At 38.3% G+C, this 21,211-nt stretch overlaps 2 protein-coding genes and 1 pseudogene across 8 annotated transcripts; 2 read left to right on the top strand and 1 right to left on the bottom strand.

Annotated features, from left to right (window-relative positions):
- The first annotated feature begins 39 nt into the window (after nucleotides 1–39).
- Nucleotides 40–7,435, top strand: LOC110983726 (alpha-N-acetylgalactosaminidase-like). Of its 2 annotated transcripts, none has more exons than XM_022243221.2 (8): nucleotides 40–179; nucleotides 1,273–1,432; nucleotides 2,578–2,752; nucleotides 3,256–3,430; nucleotides 3,792–3,886; nucleotides 4,616–4,777; nucleotides 5,131–5,328; nucleotides 6,048–7,435. In XM_022243221.2, exons 2-8 carry the CDS (start codon nucleotides 1,284–1,286, stop codon nucleotides 6,297–6,299), a joined length of 1,206 nt encoding a protein of 401 aa, XP_022098913.2. In that variant the 5' UTR covers nucleotides 40–179; nucleotides 1,273–1,283; the 3' UTR covers nucleotides 6,300–7,435. The 2 variants fall into 2 exon arrangements, with proteins under 2 accessions (XP_022098913.2, XP_022098914.2); XM_022243222.2 differs by having other exon boundaries at nucleotides 56–197.
- On the bottom strand, nucleotides 6,889–15,123 carry naga (alpha-N-acetylgalactosaminidase). 5 transcript variants are annotated; one of them, XR_015424300.1, is made up of 9 exons: nucleotides 14,970–15,123; nucleotides 14,387–14,545; nucleotides 13,256–13,430; nucleotides 12,755–12,929; nucleotides 12,311–12,405; nucleotides 11,812–11,973; nucleotides 11,204–11,401; nucleotides 8,087–8,400; nucleotides 7,702–7,839 (listed from the first exon to the last, which is right to left on the bottom strand). XR_015424300.1 is itself a non-coding variant. In XM_022243215.2 (8 exons), exons 2-8 carry the CDS (start codon nucleotides 14,533–14,535, stop codon nucleotides 7,579–7,581), a joined length of 1,215 nt encoding a protein of 404 aa, XP_022098907.2. In that variant the 5' UTR covers nucleotides 14,536–14,545; nucleotides 14,970–15,123; the 3' UTR covers nucleotides 6,889–7,578. The 5 variants fall into 5 exon arrangements, 4 of the variants coding, with proteins under 4 accessions (XP_022098907.2, XP_022098910.2, XP_022098906.2 ...); XM_022243215.2 differs by lacking the exon at nucleotides 8,087–8,400 and having other exon boundaries at nucleotides 6,889–7,839; XM_022243218.2 differs by having other exon boundaries at nucleotides 7,698–8,400.
- Nucleotides 15,124–15,175: 52 nt separating this feature from the next.
- On the top strand, nucleotides 15,176–20,540 carry LOC110983725 (alpha-N-acetylgalactosaminidase-like; annotated as a pseudogene). Its single transcript, XR_015424301.1, has 8 exons — nucleotides 15,176–15,315; nucleotides 16,627–16,791; nucleotides 17,081–17,255; nucleotides 17,623–17,797; nucleotides 17,904–17,998; nucleotides 18,297–18,458; nucleotides 19,115–19,312; nucleotides 19,651–20,540. The product of XR_015424301.1 is annotated as an alpha-N-acetylgalactosaminidase-like (transcript).
- The last annotated feature ends 671 nt before the right edge of the window (nucleotides 20,541–21,211 follow it).

A 21,211-nucleotide genomic window follows, 5' to 3' on the forward strand; every position in this document is an offset into this window, starting at 1 on the left:
TAAATTCACATTGTACACGAAACGAAACTTTATTTTGTACAAGCCCAATTTCACATGATCAGTCACATGACGATGAACGCGTCCGTTGCACGCGAAATCTTAGTACGTGAAGAGTTTCAAGACCTGGAGGACAAAAAACACAGCTAACTACGGGCATACCTCCTTGCTACGGCAACAAGGTATACAATATAGCTCTCGTAAGCCAAAATATTGAATTTATTCTAAACAGTTTGTACTTTTGTTATGAGTGTCAAACTGAACATGGTCACAAATCATGGTTGAAATAGAGTATGAAAATACACTCATTCAACGCCAGCGCGGCGTACGGTACGATTGTTTTGAAGGGTTTTTCAAATATCACCATGATCAAAGAAAGGAAACTTATGTTTATCAAGTGTTTTTGCTGATATCATGAGTAATTAGCCCAGGCGGACTCCCTGACTCGACTGTACTTGTGGAGTCGTAAGTGTAATAAAGGCTAGTGTCCAACCCGGGGTAATCATGCTCAACTTACATAAGTTGTCATTGCTAAATAGGGGAAGTTGTGTTCATGAGAGGAAATTCAGATAGGAGGGTCCAAAAATGATCCAAATTCTCTTGTACCTTTATCTGTTTTCCTTCCTCCATGATAGTAGCGAACCTTATGAATTAGGGTATATGGTTTGCCCCTCTTCTTTCAGTTTCTAACATTGTTGGCGTGGATTGATGTTTGGCTTATGGCATTAAGGCTAGTTGACAGCATGTTGTTGGCTTTTGACCTGTTTACTAGTAGCATTCCAGTACTCTTTTAATATATAGGCCTAATACCTGTGGTAATGATTTTTGCAAAACTTGGGAATGAGAGAGTAATCGAAATTGTAAATGTCTGCAAAACCTGGCCACACCAACACAGTACCCCTAGAACTAGAGGGTTAGTATTACGAATTAATACATTTCTGGTGTGAACATTGATTTTTTTGTGAATCAAGTAAATATTAATTAATGAGTAAATCAAATAGTATGTTGCAAAATATTTTGTTGAGTATAGTTTTGTAATATCCATTGGTATAATAACAGTATGGGAGAGTACAAGTTGCTTTTGGCTTGAGTTGATGTAGGTACGATGAATGGACAGGGCACGTGGTACACAAAATAGTGACATTACAAAATGTTTCTTTCTTCTGACCACCCATCCCACCTTGAAATTCCATCTACATTTAATTTTTGTCACTTTAGTTTGTAGTTTTTGGCCAAAATCTGAACATTGTAGATTGTGTGCGCTCTTGTTGGCAGAAGTCATAAATATGTTTCTACCAGTCTTGCTGGGGATTTGTGTGCTAAGTGTTCATGCATTGGACAATGGACTTGGAAGGACGCCCCCTATGGGCTGGATGACATGGGAACGATTCCGCTGCAATACCAACTGTGCTGCAGATCCTGATAATTGTATTAGGTAGGTGAATATAACTCTGATCAGATGTGACATTGTACTGTCATAATTGCTTATAGATCTTGAGTTTTGGAAATACCAAACTGACTCGTTGATGATAACAGATTCACAAATTATACTGAATTTATATGTGTGCACTGACTGAGCTGCCCTGGCCCTGAGGAGTTATACAAATGTATTACCAATGTAATACAAATGTATTAATAGTAATGCAGATGTCAAAATAACAGGGAATCTGTTGAGTTATCAGGTATGAAGATAGCTTGATCATTTCCAATCAAAATGATCAATTCAGCTTTCTGACAGCTTGAGGGCATTCTTTTTGCCAGGACTGAAACATCATCATCAAGCTCTTTAAATTTTTATATTTGTATATTTCAGGTCACTCCAATATTTAACCACTTATTGCCGGTGCACACAAACGGAACATTTTCAAGATTGTCAGTTTTCAAAATTCTTCGAAAATTCATCATTTCAATTAATGGATGTTTACACCCACACGTATGACTGTCTCGTGGCCACTCTAATCTGACAGACAAAATTTATTGATGCCCGAGTATTTCAGCCAGGCCTGCAGCCTTGTAAAAAGAGCCCAGATTGTGCGGTGTTATGTAACTTTCTTTTGCTGACCTCTTTTTGATAGGGGTCAGATTAGCTTGCAGCGGTACTGTGTGGCTCATCAATGCGATGGTGGAGTGCTTTTGTCCCCGCTGGTAATCTGCTCACACTAAATCAGCAAAACCATGGTATACTGTTTCAAAACGAGGCTGGATTATCACCACTTTTGAGAGTGAAAAACTATTGGTAATGCCCAGCAGCCTGGTCCTTTGTTACAAGTACGGTCTTTTGCTATAAGGCCCTGTTCCCTTTGTCCGAGTTCGGAGACCCCGGCCACACGTGTAAAGCATACATGTCCAGGACCAGAAACCCCAGCGGCAAGTGGTTAAGCAGTGTTCGACTACTTTTCTGTATTTTACAATCTTACTTCCTTTTTTGTTCAAGTCAGTGATTCTTTTGACAGTGTGGATTTCACTTTATGTCCTAGCTAACAATTTTAAACTAAGCAAATGACATTTTAGCATTCCTTGGTCAGTGAATTGACAAAGTATTCTTCTTTAAATTGAAGGCCTAATTCTTCCTTTTTACAGTGAAAAACTGATGATGACGATGGCTAATCACTTGGTAGATGATGGCTACAAAGATGTTGGATACCAATATGTTAATGTTGACGATTGTTGGCCAGCTAAAGAACGTGACGGTCAGGGACGATTGCAGGCCGATCCAGACCGGTTTCCGAGCGGCATCAAAGCACTGGCTGATTATGTGAGTACAGTATCAGTGGTGGATAAAAGAAAGATGTCTCGGGGTTTTTCTTCCCTTTGATACCTGAGGCAGTTGACACCACACAGGGAGTTGAAAGCTGGATGGTTGTTGAATTTGTGGTATCTACAGGATTAATTTCATCATTAGTCCCAAATAGTCAGTTCTGATGACAACTTTACAAAACTAGCAAGTATTTTTGAATCGATGATATGATGGACTAAAAGATTAAAGATTGAAGACTATAAACTACAGATAAGGCTTTAAAAAAATCAACAGTTACAGTGAAGAGGACTGAATACCAGTTCTTCCATTACACTGAAGACTCCTAAAAAAAGATGGTAACCAGTCTAAAGATGAGAGCACTGGTTCACATATGCAGTCATCACCAATTATGAACAGTGATCCAGCAAGTAAAGTCTCAGTGCTTCGACGCACTGGGGATACATGTACAGGGAACCAGTGAATCAGTTAATTTTGCATCATTTTTAATAACTGTCTTGTAGATGCATAGCAAAGGATTGAGACTTGGAATTTATGAAGACTACGGTACCAAGACCTGTGCAGGTTACCCAGGGAGCTTAGGCCATCTGGAAACCGACGCCGAGACATTTGCAGAATGGGGTGTTGACATGCTGAAAATGGACGGATGTAACTCTAATATCACTACCATGAAGAAAGGCGAGTACATATGTCCCTTTTGAGATTTTCATTTTATATCCGTGTGGTTATGTTTTGACAAAATAAATAACCATTACTCCAGGCCAAACACTGAAAATTTTGTATCCCATTTTACTGAAAAACTTAAGGTGGTTAGATGTTTTCATTGTTGAAACTATTTAGTATGATGATTGTCATTTAATCTTATTGTCTTGCACACTTAATCCTCATAAAATCCTAATAATCAAATGACAATGCCAGATTTTCTTGCTTGGGTCAGGTTGCTGGAGAGAAGTTCACCATCTTTAGATTCCTCTGTCTCATGTATGTACATGTAAGTCATTACTTTGCCATTTGTTGTGTATTTCTATTCCCTGTGTAGGTTATCCACAAATGTCTACCTACCTCAATGCAACAGGGAGACCCATACTTTTCTCCTGCAGTTGGCCTGACTATGAACGTGCAGCAGGGATTAAGGTAGTAGTGTGGCCATACATAACATTGTTGCTGTTCTCAATTTTGCATAGTGGGTGGATCTTTAGGTATTAAACAAGGGGAGGTGTTGTCTGGCTCCTCCCTTTTTTTAAAACAAGCAGTGTGCCAGCACTTCAAATTTTGTTTCTGATTTGAAGACGATATTAGTTGCCATTTGTGACCAATCTGGACAAAATGAGAGTAAAGTCGCATCCCAATCTTTCTGATTTTGAGGGTTCAAAGTCATATTGAAGTGGAGGTCAATTTAATTTTTTTTAATATTTGGAAAGAGCAACCCATCTGCCATGTACTTCCAAATATTTAATAGGATCATATTCATTCATTCATTCAAATTGGTTTATTAATAATCATGCCTCGCATCGTCAGCTGAATTGAACATGATTTACAAAGTTTAAAACATCACAAACTATAAACAATTAAACATTAAAAAAAAAGTTGTTTTCACAGCAATTTGATGATAGCTTTTTTTGTGCCAGGTCAAAATGCTAAAACCATGTCGGAAAGCAAAGCTGCCACAATAATGTCACATTGTCAACTTACATATATACTTTTACCCTTGTGTTCCATGTGTAGACTGTTGGAAAGCTCTTTTTGTGCTGAATTCCAAAAAATCAATATTTCAATTTTTGAAAAATCTGACTTTCAGCTCAATTTGTGGTGACAGGTCACATTTGAAAATTCGTTTCACTTCATTTCTACCTGTACTCCTAGATTAATTATACCCTGGTTGCTGAATACTGCAACATTTGGAGGAACTACGTTGATATACAAGACTCCTGGAACTATGTTCTTCAAATCATAGATTACTATGCTGAAAATCAAGACATACTATCCAGTGTCTCCAAGCCTGGTAGCTTCAATGACCCAGATATGGTAGGTATAGATGCGATTTGTGATGAAGCAAAGTTTCATTGATGTTAGAGACTTCCCTCTCGTAACTATCCAATGAGACAATTCATTCTGCCTTGTTGTTTTCATCCTTGCAACCCTGGTTTGATCTGTTCTTCGTAGTTTGCTTGAAATTTTGATTGTGAGGGTTTCCCAGCTTTTATTGCTCTTGGTTTGTATTTCTCTCCTCTTTCATTTCCAAGCTGGATTCCAGAGGTACGTCTGCCAAACCACTGAGTTGGGATAAGTAGTTGAAAATGTCATAATTTGAGTGCAAGAATTTAATACTTCACAAAATGAACTTGTAGAATTTCTTGCGACTTTTTGTTTCTTTCTAGTTAATTCTCGGGGACTATGCATTGAGTGTTTACCAAGCCAAGGCACAATTTGCTATGTGGGCTGTAATGGCTGCACCACTGCTCATGTCTAATGATCTCCGAACCCTCGACCCACGTTACCGTGACATCCTACAAAACAAGCAGGTCATTAAGGTCAACCAGGATCCCCTAGGTATCATGGGAAAGCGTGTCTTAAAGGTAAGGTTTGAGCTGGATTCAAGATGTCCAAAGTGATTTCCCAACACTTTGCAGAACTAAAGCTATTCATTTAATTTGAAAATGATCTCAAAACAAATAAGCCTTTTCAAATTGTACATGGTATGAAAGCACTTTTGTTTGTGTTTTGACTATTCTGTGGTTAAAAATTCTCCTAGAGAAAATTATAGATACTATGTTTTAAACATAAATGACAGTGCCTGCCAGACAGTGCGAATTAATGTGTTCGTTAACACTGATTAAGGATATTAGAAAACACTTCTTTCAGTTCATACCTGGACTTATGAGTTCCACAGGGAAAGTTCAAGCACAAACTTAACTTTGACCACCAGTGCATTGCTTCCTATCACTGCTTATACCAAACGAAGCATCACTTGGACAATGACTGTCAAACTATTTGGTGAAATGTCATCCTCTCCCAGAGATTGCCATCAGTTGCATCTCTAGTTCCATTCTTTGCCTGTGCCATCTCGTATCATTAATTTCAAGTTAACTTTTGTCAGGTTTTAATTTTGTAGTTCCCATTGGTAGCTAGCTTTGCAACTGTGCCATAGGGCTTGGTTCCAAATGGTTGACTAGAGAGTCCAATCAGTCGTTGTTTAAGTGAGGTTGGTTGAATGACATTCATTAAATTACAGTTAACAGGTAACAGTAGTCATTTCTCAAACTTGCCCATGCTGTTACTTAATTTTCACTTGCAGTTGGCAATTGGCCTTGAGGTCTGGCTCCGGCCTCTTGTTGACCAGTCATATGCCATGGTGATTCTCAGCCGTAATGACCGTCAACCAGTCCGGTTCAACACCACCCTGGACACATTAGGACTGCACAGGAGTGAGGGATATGACTTAATGGAATTATGGGACAATACACCGTTGGGACGGTTCAAACCATTCGATTTTTTTACCTTAAATGTTGATCCTAGTTTTGCTGAGATAATAAGATTAACTCCGTAAATTGGAGGAACCATTACTATTCTGACATTTTGGTCATACAATACCTCCCTCCCCGTAAGAAGAACAATTGAATTCTCTTCAGCGAGCATTCTGGAGTCCCAAGCATTCTGGAGTCCCTTTCTGCTGAAAGAAAGGGGAAGGGCATGTATGTGTCAGGTACATTCATTAAATTTGCCATTTGCAAATTCATAATGGCACCATGTAAAATGATGTAGTGACACATTCATTGCCATTACAGTACATGTATATGCCTTTTGTATGATAAGAATAAAGAGCAAATGCCATTCAATAGATGTTTTTGGAAATCATTTTTTTGCCCCGACAATGATCTCTGGCAGCTTCGTTTGTTAAAGTTATCTATTAAGAAGAATGTAGTCATTTTCAAAATATTTGGAATTTTTTTTTAATCATCTTTAGAATTTTTTTGCTGTCACTATTTGGCATCAATGACATACAGATGCAATTCAATAAAATGTAATGTGCTCTTTTGCACAATCACAACTACAGTATCTCAATAGAAATGCACTGCTCCAAAATATAGTTTACATTTATTAACCACAAAAATATTAGGTGTTGGTTAAAATATATTGTTCACCGGAGAGTCGTACATTTAATTGAAAAGGTTTATGCTGTTATGAAATTTTTAAGTATAGCTTTTCCTGGTCAATTTTGCACTTCTCTCATTTAAAATTGCTTAAATGAAAGTTTAATTTCGTCAAAGAGGGTCACCTGCCCTAACTGTTGATAACAATTCCGAAATAATTAGATTTCACTTTTAGAGCATTGTAAATCACGAAAAAAACCACACTTATTTGTCCTATTTATCGTCAATTTCATCTCACTCTGTGAACGAAAAAAAAACCAGATTCTTTTTTGTCATCCATTTTACTGATTTAATCATTCAATCTCGTCATAGAATGCATTGTCAAGATGGTTTGAATTAGTTGTTAAATGGACGTCATTTTTGTTATAATTCAAAATTAGCCACAGAAATCAGCCATAATAATTTACATAACTCACTCTTAGTTGACTTTCTCTTGTTAATTAGATTAAGGGCCAATGCTTTGTATACAAATTTATATCATTGAAAAAATATCTGAATTCTATAAAGATATCCTGAAAATGTGACTGCATAATTTCTTGTAATCTTGTAATATTTTGTTCATACATATATCTAAGAAATGTGTACCTTTCCAGTCACACAGTCTGCAATTACTGTTAACCTCTTATGACATATGGCCATGTTGCCATTTTAAAATTGTCCAGCATTGCCCAGACTTCAGCTACTAAAATATAAATGGTACATCAATGCCCCTATGGCAGGTATTGTGTAATTGTACATCAGGTCTGTATTGAAGACACCAACAAAGCGACCATTATCAAATGCATCTTCAAACTCGAACCCTGGGAGATAGGTAAAACCAAGTTGGCGTAGTGAGACAGTGACTTTGCAGAGCTGTGTGGCTTCATTCAAAAACACCAAGGCATACTCCTGAGGACCTGCCAACGTCCGAACCCATATTTGAACAGTGGAGTTATACTGTGGGATAATCAAATAAGGTAAGTAAAATGCAAATACCATGCAGAAAAGGACTGATTGCTTCAAAGGATTATGTGTTCAAAATTTTACCTGTATATTCTGTACACGTTACAAATTGAGATGCATGATTAGATGTCTTGACAACTTGTATTCAAAATCCCATCCTACAGAATCACTGTTTTACGTGGTTCAGTCTCCAGACCAGTTTGTGGTTTTCATAGGAATTTTTTCAGAGAAAACTGTTTACCAATTTTTCCCATTCATTGCTTCTTGTAAAGATCAGTGGTAGTTGTAGTGAACATGTTTTTATGAACTAGTGTAGGCATAAAGCATAGTTGCTCCTCTGGCTGGTGCTGTGAAGTTACAGGGCAAATTAATCCCATAGTGACCGAGTTCCTTGTGGGTCAGCACCTCTCGTATCTCGTACCCCCAGGCCGTGAAGCCAAGTTGACTGAACTTGAAGGACACTGTTTGGGGCTTAGCATCCCTGTTGAGAATGACAACGGCCCACTCCTGGTATTGCTGAAGAGGCCGGTGCCAAACATCAACTAGGGATCCAAACTGTTAGCAAAGATGACAAGGGTACCAGAGATAAGTTAACTAATGAAACGTGGTTTTGGCAAAAGGCATATCAACTGAAAAAATTATGTGAAACATAAATGAGTATGGAGTGCCAGTCAATGCTACTCCACTTTCTTTTTAATAAAAGGTCCGAGAAGTTCTTGTGCAAATCCACATGGTAACTAAGTTTATGATATTGTGCTGTTAACACACTGCTTGAATTCCTGCTTATGTTAATTATGAATTAGTTCATGATTCTATGTGCACTGTTTTGGACAGCGTGAATGTTGTTCATGTTTATGTCTCATTTCCTCTATCAACTACTTGGCTTTGGCTTTCCACCAACCTCCTAGTTGTCTACCGAACCCAGTGGCAATAATTAATCTGCGTGCAAGACTGAATGCTGAAAATGCCCTTGCTTGCAGCTCAGATATTAGTCGTGTCCTTTCTTCTGAGCTGGTCTTAAACGATAGACAAGCACATATTTATTCCCTTATTAACCAACTGAAAGACAATGAGACTTTCAGGGAGGCAAGATAGGATTGGTACCAATTCATTACATATATTTGTTGAAGTTGCGGGTTGAGATTGTCATTCTTTGGTTCACTCTAGAACTACAGTCAAGATCAGTGTACTGATGAATAAAAGCAGTGTATGAGGAATGTTATTTCCACTGTAAAGTGCAAGACATATCAATTACGACTATCACAACACCTGAGAGAGAGATGGAGAGAAAAACAGATAGTGTATAACCTGACCAGTATGTCTCAAAATGGAATACATGTACTTGATTAAAATTTTTATTTTGTTTTGTTGTAAGAGGAAACAGAAAATTACAAACATAAAAAAGTGTAACTGGGTAATTGTATTTGAAAAGACTGCCTGTAATAATAACAATGACCAGTAATAATACTACAAATATTATCAAATTTATTTTAAAAAGCATGTCTTCTTTGGTCTTCATGATATTTTCTTTGGCTTTCTCAAAATACTGTCATTTATCTTTTGAATATACAGTTTCTGAAAGTTCTATTGTGGAATGTAGGGGAATCATTCTAATGCTTATCCAAATTAAAATTCATTACTACATTATCTATAATGATGTAGTAGCTCTTTACATATTGCAATAAGTTTGGAACTGTTAAATTGAGTTACACAATACATAATTATCTAAAACACGATACATCATTTGGCACATCTTATAAAGAATAGATATCTTTCAAATGTCAGACTACAATCCACTTGAAGCTTTCTTTCCCAGAATATGTTTTTCAGCATTCGCCACTTAAACAAAAAATCTATCATTTTAACAAGGATTTTCGTTTTGTTGTGTTATTCTGAGCTTGATTCATCAGCAACAAAATGCACAATGACTTTATAGCTCAATGGTTAATAGTTTCCGTCAGCTCCTCAAATCATAACTGTTTATCTGTTAATTCACTGGGGTATGCATAATACATGAGGACACCGGCGGAGGGTACAGTGTAGTTATAAACTGGGTAAATCTCACGATGGCCAACCTCAACATGGGTCAAAATCTCTCGTAGCTCATATCCCAAGGCATATGTGAATCCTATCTCTTTCAGAGACATTTGGATGGTTGCTGACTTGGCTGCACTGTTGTAGAGAACCAAGCCCCATTCATCCCAAAAGTAGAGAGGCCGTAGCCAGACCTCTATCCCCGGGCCACGCTATGTGGGAAAAAAGGGAAGGGGTCCTGGAAATGTCATTTCTTGTGAGAAATGATCGTTGTATTGTGTTATACAGTTACCATATCATTGGACATTTGATAACCTGCTTTTGGGTGGTGCCATTATACTAAGTAAACTGCGTGGAAGTATGTGGTGATGAGTTGATTCAATATGATCGAACATCTAGCTAAAACTATATTTTCCAGTGAGCTTTGATAATTTGGTGTGGTGATACAATATTAAGTCAACAGTGATGATTGATGAAGTTGTGTTGCAACTGTGAATGTGTAGCACAGGTAAACATAAGCAGGAATTTCAGGTGTGGATGTTATCAGGGTATGATGCAGACAGGCATGGAATGGTTTTCAGCAAAGCTGGGGTACACTAGGCGGTATATGGCTGAGGCTTTGTACAACTTTTTTCAGGTCTGCTTTTATTGCAAGAATGGGAGTACATCTAATCTTGATAGCCTTTGGCATGCATGAGTTGCATTCCTAACAGTGCACCTTATTATGATTAGTGAATGAGTAACAAAACCTGTTCTTTCTTATTCTTTTCTATTCATTGCCATAGGCATAGATCATCAGCACTCCGGTGGCCGGCATTGTGTAGTTATGAGATTCGTGCGGTGTCCAGTATCCTATGAACTTGTGATTCAGGATGTCCCTCAGCTGGTACCCATGACCATAGGTCAGTCCCAGCTGTTCGAGCCTTAGGGTGACAGTTCTGGCTTTGATATCTTGATTGAGGAATACAATTCCATATGTCTCCCATGCATTCAGGTGTTTCAGCCAAATATCCACCTTTGGCCCCAACTATGACAAGAGATAGAGCACAAGAGAGTGACCCACTTAAATCTCTGTAACTTCTTCACTCCATTACCTCCTAAGCTGAGTGATGAGAGTTCTAGTTGATCATGCAGTGACCTAAATTTATTCATTCAAGCACGACTGATATGCATGTAGTTCAATTAGTTCTGAGAGAAGGTTTGCTGGTACACAATGTTGAATTGATCTGCTGTATAAGAGTGGTGATTCTTTGACCACTTCTTTTATAGAATTATTAGTTCATTGACCCCCACCCTAAGAAGTGAAGGAGATGGTTGAACCTACCGTCAGTACCCTTCGTCCCATCTTTCCCAGTGGGTCCTGGTTGATTCTGATCACCTCCTTGTTCTGCAAAATGTTACGGAAAACTGGCTGGATGTTGCGCAGGTCATTAGACATGAGAAGAGGAGCAGCAAAGATGGACCACATGGCCATCTGGGCATTGGCTTGGTTCTCATTGATTCCTTGATCCCCAACAACAATCTGAAAGAAACAAAAACAACATTATCAAAAAATAAAAACTGTTGTTTTGAGTATGGAATCATATGTTTTTATTTAACAATCAAACTGAATCAGGAAAACACGAGGAATCAAAGCAACATTTCCATATCAGCTCACCTGTGGATTGCTCCTTCCCATTGGAATTGGAAGGGAGGGTGCCAGCAAGTGACAGCTGTCCATGGGTTATGACTCATTTTAAAATTCATTCAAAATTTTCTTTTTTCCATCATTTATATAAAGGCCACTAATGATCCAAAGAAAAGTTGAAAGGTTAATGCCATCCTTGCCAAAGGCTGGTTGTAATTCCACTCTAATTCTGAGATGTTCTTGTCACAATCCAATGTGCTCCTAATCAGTTTCATTAATGTTTGAGGAGGGACTGAGACACCCACCATGTCTGGATCATTGAAGTGTCCTGGACCAGCAGCTGGTATGAGTGTGTCCTGAGTCTTCTTGTAATAATCAATAATGCCTGTAATTGATCCCCACGAGTCATTGATGTCATCGTAGTTACGCCAGATGTTACAGTTTTCTGCCACTAAGGTGTAATTAATCTGTTAAAAATGGAGTAAGGTCAAGTAATTTTTATTAACTATAAGCTGACAAATGAAGGAAGCACATACAAAGAAAAACTTAAAAGGACAGGGCTTTAGACTGTTGAAGTCTGCCAATTATACAGATTCAAAAATCGATCAGATTTAGACTAAAGCTAAGAATTCATTCACTTTCTCATTCCTTTCTTTCATAGTCTGTAACTTAACTTAAAAGCCAAAAAAACATTTGGAAAAGAGTATTTAGAAGGGTGACAGCAAATTTCTTTTCAGAAGTTTGAAGCTTCTCTTGGACCTAGTCCATTTCTTTCTTTAATAATGGAGTGGAGGCAGTTCTTACAGGTATTCCAGCAGCTCGTTCATAGTCAGGCCAACTACAGGAAAATAGGATAGGTCTGCCTGTAGCATTCAGGTACCTAGTCATCTCAGGATAGCCTGGTCCAGAAAAAGAAACGGAAAATTGTGAAATTGTCTAAAATAACTCAGACATGAGATATAGTATGTTGCATGATGTTAACATTAGATTGCCCAATCCTGTTGATTTGTGAGTTTGCACTCCAGGGAAACATTCAGCACAACTCTTATTTGAACTATTGGTAGTGGCAAAAATTACACGCAGACTCAGGGACAGCAACTTTTGAAACCAACCATTTGGTGAACTATATTGCATTGTAACTAGGATACTGAGCTATTATGTACAATTTTGTCCGCGTTCAATTGCCAGGTTAAAAAATATACTGTTTCAGTAGTATGTACATCTATTTTAGTCTTTTAAGGCCTATACCTTTCTTCATAGTAGTGACATTAGAGTTACATCCGTCCAGTTTCAGCAAATCAATGCCCCATTCTGCAAATGTCTGGGCATCAGTTTCCAGATGGCCTAAGCTCCCTGGGTAACCTGCACAGGTCTTGGTACCATAGTCAGCATAGATGCCCATCTTTAATCCCCTGCTATGAATCTGTTTCCACATTAAAATTGCATTAAAACTAAGTCAAATCAGTTGAGTTTCTATTTTTGCCAAAGGAATGAGCGGCCTGTCTCTCAGAAGTGTTGCAAAAGCACAGTTTCAAATGTTTGAAGTATTATTGTGGTGTTTGAGTTTTTAGCTGGTCACATTAAGTAGTGTTTAAGTGCACAATTCTAAAGTGACAATAATGGAAAATATTTAGGAAGACACAGAAGACTCCTTAAGAAGAAACTGAATTTTTTAAATTTACAGAAGGACATTAGGAATGTAAACTTGTGTTAAAATGCAGTATTTAAATTGGAATAGTGTAAATTTACATAATCAGCCAGTGCTTTGATGCCGCTTGGAAACCGTTCAGGATCAGCTTGCAGTCGTCCCTGAGTGTCACGTTCTTTAGCGCTCCAGCAATCATCCAGATTGACGTACTCATACCCAACATCTTTGTATCCATCTTCAACCATCCGGTCTGCCATTTCCTTCACCAGTTTCTCACTGATGATTTGCAAGTGAACAATATCAATGCAATCATGATATTATTGTTTTTTTTTATTCCTTGTTTTATATTCTTTGATATGAAGCTTCTTCCTGAACAACCTTTTTCAACTGGAACAGAGTATTCATTGAATATTAATTGGTTCAAAATAACTTCTCCTTTGTAATTGCTTTAGATATCACATTATTTATATCATTTTCATTTCTGTACGTTTTGATTCCCATTGGCAGTTCCATCACAGATGCAATTTTCTTTCCTTCAAAAAAGCTTAAAACAGGCTTTAAACCTTTGGTACACAAATGTTTCACACTGCACTTTGGAATCCTCACTGTTCAAGTAGACACTAAATTTCAGTGCTAATCTGGATAACAAATGCCCACTACAGGCACAAGGGTCATGCTAATAATCCTTGCTGTCTGCAGATTTAGGGATAAAAGTTTGTTGACACTGACAACCAATTCTATTCCCCTCAGTGTAGGTAAGCCTCAAGCACACCTCTTGCCTTATCTATTCACCTTTAATCTGTTTCTCCAGGCTGGCACTATTGGTGAACAACTCAATATTAACTTTTTCATCAGTAGGGCTTAACCAACGCTATAAACCTTTGCACAGAGTGTGGCTTATTTTCAGTCGTACGTGAACTGTTTTCAGCATGACGTTTGGATAGACATTATTTTTTTTCTCCCCGTATGTTATACTTTTGTAATATTTATAAATAATTTGAATGTAGCTATGGGCCTACTGCATTATAACCATGCAGATTTGCTTGCATTTCATAAATAAAGAGCAGTTTGGCAGGTTTTACCCAAATAAAACACTGAACCAATTCAATATCACGAATGAAATGAAGTGTGATGAACATGGATGTATGGATGTCAGAAAAACTGAAAAATGAATGTCATATAAAAGGAAAAGCATGACACATCCCTAGGAAAAGAGATAAGGAATGACATACCTGACACAGTCATTAGGATATCTTTTGCAGTCGGTATTGCAGCGGAATCGTTCCCAGATGAGCCAGCCCATAGGGGGCGTCCTTGCCAGACCATTGTCCAATGCCTGCGTGCTCACAGCACAGAGTACTAACAGGGTGACTCCCAACATTACTATAAATCTGAAGATAAGGGGATAAAACAAAATGTTGTTCGAGGGGAAATTTATGAAAGGCATACCTGTAGTACTGTAAGGTACCAAACAACCATGCTTTGTGCACCTAGGCCTAATTGAAAATTTTTAAAACATTAGTAATTTTACTGAAATTAAAAGCACCCTGAATGTCACTGTGTCTTTCACGCATGTTTAATTGAAGCAAAACTATATGTATAAGTATCAAGCTCTCCAAACACAGTATCTTATGTGTGAAGGTATGTGATAGCTTCATTTTGCTTGCCAGTGTATAAAAATAACCTATAACTGTTAGTCCCTGCCCAACCATGTTCCAACAAATTTGTAGACTAGGGTTGCTACGTGGAGCTTTCGAAGTTGCAATAACATGAGTAAAATTCCCCTTTTAAGGTTTATAATTATAGTTTTCTTACCCTTGACTTGTCAAGTAGCCCACAGACCGTCATCTGCGTGAAATGCAAATTGATATGACAATGAAAAGTAACAGTAATACGATCCACTCGTGACATGGTGATAACGATCAATCAACGTAATATATCCAGCCAGGTCCACGATTTAATTTTGTTGTTTTAAAGGTCACATGCCCGGGAATTCATATCATGTGATCAATCACATGACGAGGCAGCAGATCTGCAGATTCCCCGGTTGTATTCAGTAGTACCAATGCTACGGTAGCATGCAGTCGAGCGAGTAGGCCTGTATTCCACATGTTGAATACCTTTGCGGTTGTGGTACCCGATTCCTGAACGTTCTAAAGAGGTAAGGTCGGCTTTTGGGAAAAGTTCCCGATTCACAAATGGAAAAAACTGCAGTAACCGCACGGCTTGTGGTCAACATGTATGATGTTTTGGTTCTTATTCCTCCGTGTTTGAACTGTAGGCCTAGTACCCGACCGTACTTGCTCAAACATTACAGTATCTTCCATTTTCCAAGTTATTTTACGGTCTTGATTACAGACAATTGTATGTATTTTGGTTCTGATAGCGTGGAAGAATAAATCAAATCTATACCAGTTTTTGCACTAGTCATGCTAATCCGAGTATAGCCCCACTAGTGTGGCACGGATCACTCCCGATCGGGAGTCAGTGAGAGTCCGTGCCACACTAGTGGGGCTAGTCCGAGTATTACTAGCACCCAATCGTCCAGTGACTTCTTTTTATTAATACAGTTTAAAACAACTGTTGGGGGATAGGCACCATGTACTTTCCTATGAGCAAATTGTTCTTTATAGGAGACTAATCTTTGAGTTTCTTGGAAGCATTTATTGTTGATGAAATGTCGGACATTACTTCCCTTAGAGAAAACTATTAATTATCATCTAGAGCCATAATTGTATTCTTGTTCAAGCTGCTGTTCCCCAGTGTTTTGTGTACAATTTTTTGCTGCTCAATCATGTCGGCCTCCAAACTTTTAAAAATGTGATTTATAGGTTCCTACATGCCCATATATTTCTAGGGGTAGTAGGGGATGTGACGATGATGCTTGAATTGATTTAAATGAGTGACATCCATGTATGCCATGTATGATTTGGACAAACCTTAATGAAAAGGGGAAGAAAAATTGCTGCTCAGGAAAGTCATTAATTTGAACATTTTACCTTGCAAATTTTACCTTTGAAGCCCTTGTTAAAGCCCCCACCTGTCTCTGATGTTGCTAGGCTACCTAACTGCATGGCAAAAACAGTGTGCATGTATCAGTTACTGGGAATTGTTTCTCTCCCAAAGCCATGAGTTTCCAGAAAGTGGTGAATTTCGTGTCGTTGAAAAAAATTCACCACAAGGAACTTATTCAAAGACCTTGCACTCAATAGAAGTTATGCATGGCAACCATTGTTCCATGAGTAGACCTTTTTCGCTGTAACTGAAGCAGTTACTGTCAGAAAGATGCCTGCCATGCACAACCTCTATAGGCAATGGCAGTACAGATAATCCACTAAACCACAAAGTTTTTTCAGTCATTGTCAGGAATTAGAGTTAAAATGTCATTGCAAATGACATAAAGATCCAATGTGCGTCACAGAGCCACAGCCTACCTTTTGTCATTTCCTGTTTTCATGATGATCATTCTCAGTATGTCGGGCAAGCTAGCAGTAGTGGTGTATCTTCTTGGAGTGTTTTGTCTCACCCTTGAAGCCCTGGACAATGGCTTAGCCAGGACACCTCCAATGGGTTGGCTTACATGGGAACACTTCAAATGCAACACAAACTGTAAAACGAACCCCAAGAATTGTGTCAGGTAATATTTACAGATTTACAACTAATGATTGCAAAGCACACATGTATCAAACCAAGTTTGCAATGTATCATATCTTCTTACGTATCTTCTACAGTTGCTTTACCTACAGAGGAAAGGTGTGATTTCTTTATCCTGTGACTTTTGTTTTTCTGTTTAGTTTTCAAAGGTTTGAGTGTGAATCAAAATATGAATAGACATCAAATCCTCACGCTAGAAAAACACTTTTTTCATGTATCTTCAATATCCTGCATCAATTTTTGTAATATTTTGTGAAATGATTTTGTTTCAGTGAGAACTTGATGATGGAAATGGCAGACCGCATGGCAGCAGATGGCTACAAGGATGCTGGTTATGAGTATGTCAATCTTGATGATTGCTGGAGTGCTAGACAGCGTGATTCACAGGGGAGATTGCAGGGAGACCCTGATCGCTTCCCCAGTGGAATGAAGGCACTTGCTGACTATGTAAGTTTGGAATCAGCAGTAGACCAAAATCTCAGGATTTCAAATGCTGTTGTATCTTATCAAAACAGGTTTGAAGGAACTGCTTCAAAAATTTTGTTCACAACTTTCTCTGGTCAGTAAACCAAAGACTCAAAGGGCCATTAAACAGATTTCATGCAGTGCATCCCATAATGCTAATTACAGCTATTGAGATCAAGAAGAAGAGATTTGACTGAATCAGGTCTTTAACCCAAGACCTCTGAAATACATTTCAGGTGTTGCACTGGAGACAAGGCTTTCAGTTGATCATTCTTCAAATATTGAACTCTAGCATAATTTATTGCATTTATTTCTTTTCACATGTTGAACATGTTTCTTTTTCTCTCAGATTCATAGTCAAGGTCTGAAGTTTGGCATTTATGGAGACTATGGCACCAAGACTTGTTCAGGTTTTCCTGGCAGCTGGGGGCATTTTGAGCTAGATGCACAGACCTTCGCTGACTGGGGAGTAGATATGCTCAAATTTGACAGCTGCAGCTCCAATGTGACTACATATAGTAAAGGTTAAATTCTGCTTGTCAAAATAGTTCAGAAAAACAGTGCATTTTTCTTGTTGATCAAGACGTCTATCTTGTAATATTAAAACAATTTTTGTATCACCTTTTCCAGGTTATCCAGAGATGTCCAATGCCCTAAATGCTACAGGACGGCCAATTCTATTCGACTGTAAATGGCCTTTTGTATTGCGCCATTATGGCATGAAAGTAAGTTGTAAAGCACAGAAAATTGCTTCTCTTTATCCTCCCCTAATTAAGTGCATCTTCACCAGCAAATGAGAGACAGTTTTGGTGGGAAGTTTTCCAAATTTGCCCGTGCATTTGCCTGGAGTACATGCAAAGACTACAGATAATGATCAGATAATGCATATAGCTAGAGTGTTGTTTATTTCTTTATTTTTCATTTGGTTGTTTTGGTAAAAGTGCCCCATGTTGTCATTGGCTACCCTGATTTAAAAAGTCAGAAACTAAAGAAAGGAAGAATGAAAGATTCTATACACTGCAGATAAACTACACCTTGATAGCTGAATACTGCAACACGTGGAGAAACTTCTGGGATGTTCATGAGAAGTGGTCTTCTATCCTGATGATAGTAGACTACTACGCACTCAATCAAGACACCTTGATAGCGGCCGCTGGACCTGGCCATTTTAATGACCCAGACATGGTAGGTACTTGGCACTTCACCTTGTCAATGTAAAAGGGTAGTCATTGCATCGGTAGAAGTAGCTTGCTTGTGTCACATGGACATATGGCATGCCTACTCTGGACAAAGGGAAAAAAGTCTTTGGGGATTGACCTCCAAAACAATCTAAAAGGGGGTCTTTTATAGAAAGGTTGCAAAGAATCTGAAAACAGAGAGAGACAGAAATGATGAATACAGCAATAACTCTGTGTGTGGGGGGGGGGGCTCGGAGGTCTAAGCCCAAAGAGTTTTTCCTTTCTGTAAAAAGAACATGTCCATCCTAAACTGCTAGCTCTGATATAGCCATAAACTCCAGTCCCCTGTGGTGCAACTTAGGGGGAGGGGCTGCTTGAGCATCATGTGCTACAATGCTGGGTGTGCAACTGAACTGAGGGGCTTCAGGAAATAAGAGTGGTAATGAGATAAATGCTTTGTCCTGGGGGCATAATTATATGTAGTTTATTTTGTGGGGGGGGGGAGTCACTGCCATAAATAAATTACATGGGTAGTGCAGAGTAAATGCTTGTAAGGGAAATGGAGAGGATAAATTTGCCCTTTCAATCCTGCTTTACACTGCTTGTATTCTGACTGAAATTTAGAGAGGAATAACTCTGTCTCTTTGGTCATTTCCTGCCCAGCTTGTTGTAGGAGATAGTGGCTTGACAGTTGATCAGGCCCAGGCACAGTTTGCTATGTGGGCCATTTTGGCTGCTCCTCTTCTCATGGCTAATGACCTAAGGAATATCTCCACCCCTCGCAGCAACATCCTGCTAAACAAAGAGGTCATTGCTGTCAATCAGGACCCCCTTGGCATCATGGGAAGACTTGTGCTTCAGGTAAACTGCATGGACAATGATGACAAATCCCTGACATTTGGTTTCAGATAGTCCTGTCATATAAACGGCATAACCATTTAAAACCTGAATCATATGAAATATCTTGCTCAAATTCTGTTTACAAGGACATTTGGACCTTGCATCACTCCTTCACATGATCTAATGCTGTGATTACTTTGATGCCTGTATTTTTGAGAAGTTGAAGGATACACCAATCAGTGATGTTAAGGTGTCATTCTTAGGTCCAAAATAGCCTTGGCGTTGTTTGAGGTGCTAAGTCCAACCACCCAAAACAATCACTGTTTAGAATGAGTTAGTTCTTTATCTTCCTCCCACAGTTTAGTGACAGAGTTGATGTGTGGGTTTAAACCACTCTCTCCGTGCCAAGACTGGGCGCTTGTGATCCTCAACCGGTACTTGGCACCTCAGATGGTATCCTTGTCTCTCCATCAGCTGGGTCTCAAGACACTCTCCAGTTACAGACTGCGGGATATTCTATCCCACAGTGATATAGGCCTCAGGGATTCATCCAAAATGTACAAGTACACGATACCTGCAACTGGTACTTTGATGATGCATGCACAGCCTTAGCAACAGTGCTTCAGTCAAATATTTGTGTGTGTGTGTGTGTGTGTGTGTGTGTGTGTGATGGGATTGGGTTGGTTTTGACAGTGTGAAAAGAAAGTACAGTTGTTTTTAAATGTAATATCAAATTGAGAGATAGCAATTTTTTGTCCTGAAAGACTTTCAACAACAGTTCACAGTGGAAGAACAGCTGTAATGAAGGTTTATTTCATTCATCCACTAACATTCAACATGATCTACGAAAATGAATGCTGTGATAAAGGTTGATGGTTTGATGCCTGTCATCTGTGAAGATTATGTGAATGCTGGCAGACATGAATTAATTTCCCCATGATGCATATCTTACATATCAATGTCTGCAATAAATATGCCTGAGACTGGTTTTAACAAAGTATATTTTTACAGTTCTTCATACAGAGTAGTGACAATCTACTCAGTTCAGTCGTGAAATTCACATTAATTTTGTTCAGTTATTTCCTTTGAAACAAAAAATTGACAAAGCTAACATATAACAAGTTTCTTGAAGTTTGTATTGATTAAAAATTGCAGGCTATTTGATTAAACTTAAAAGTGCAAATAATCTCAGGATGTTTTGTTTCCAAGAGTTAGTACTGGTACATTGTCAGATGTTTTAAATTATTGTTTTCCCCATGTTGATGGGAATTTGGATTTTCTTTAACTTTGTACTCGTTGAACTTTTTTTGCTTTTTTATACTTTATATATCGGTACCAAAGATGTTTTGTAATGTTTTGAACTTAAAAACCTTAGGTTATATGGCAACATTTTATGTACTGAAAGCAATAAAATGTCCAGCCTTTGTTATAAATCAACCTGAAAAGGTTGGCTTTGTTTCTTTATGAAATACCTTTGACCCACAAGGGTGTAAATCCCAGGTGTTTTGAGGGGTACATAATCTCTTACTTTTTGACAAGGGGAAATGAGCTGTTGAATCAGCCCCCTGCACTCCATTTCGTGGTAAGAAAAACACTAAGACAGATTTGGAAGAATTTTTGGACTTCCTAACAACCAAAATGTATTCATTATCACTGAAAAAGAGAGAAAAATATGTATGCTGCTTTGATGTATGGTTCAGGGTTGTAAATAAGCATATTAAGTACACCAAGCCCTGAATGTGTTACATGGTGGCCCCCCATTCTCTGCTTTTCTTCCATCCTCTTGTCTTCGGCAAAATCATTTGATATTGTTTGATCATCTAATTTGAGATTATAGATGAGACATGAAGAAAAAAATAAAAAAATTGAATAACATGAAGCAGGTAACAAATAAAACAGGAACTGTCGATTTCATTTAGA

This window comes from Acanthaster planci, linkage group LG02 (genome assembly GCF_054643075.1).
Source record: "Acanthaster planci isolate LZ-2023a linkage group LG02, COTS_SCS, whole genome shotgun sequence".
Taxonomy (NCBI): domain Eukaryota; kingdom Metazoa; phylum Echinodermata; class Asteroidea; order Valvatida; family Acanthasteridae; genus Acanthaster; species Acanthaster planci.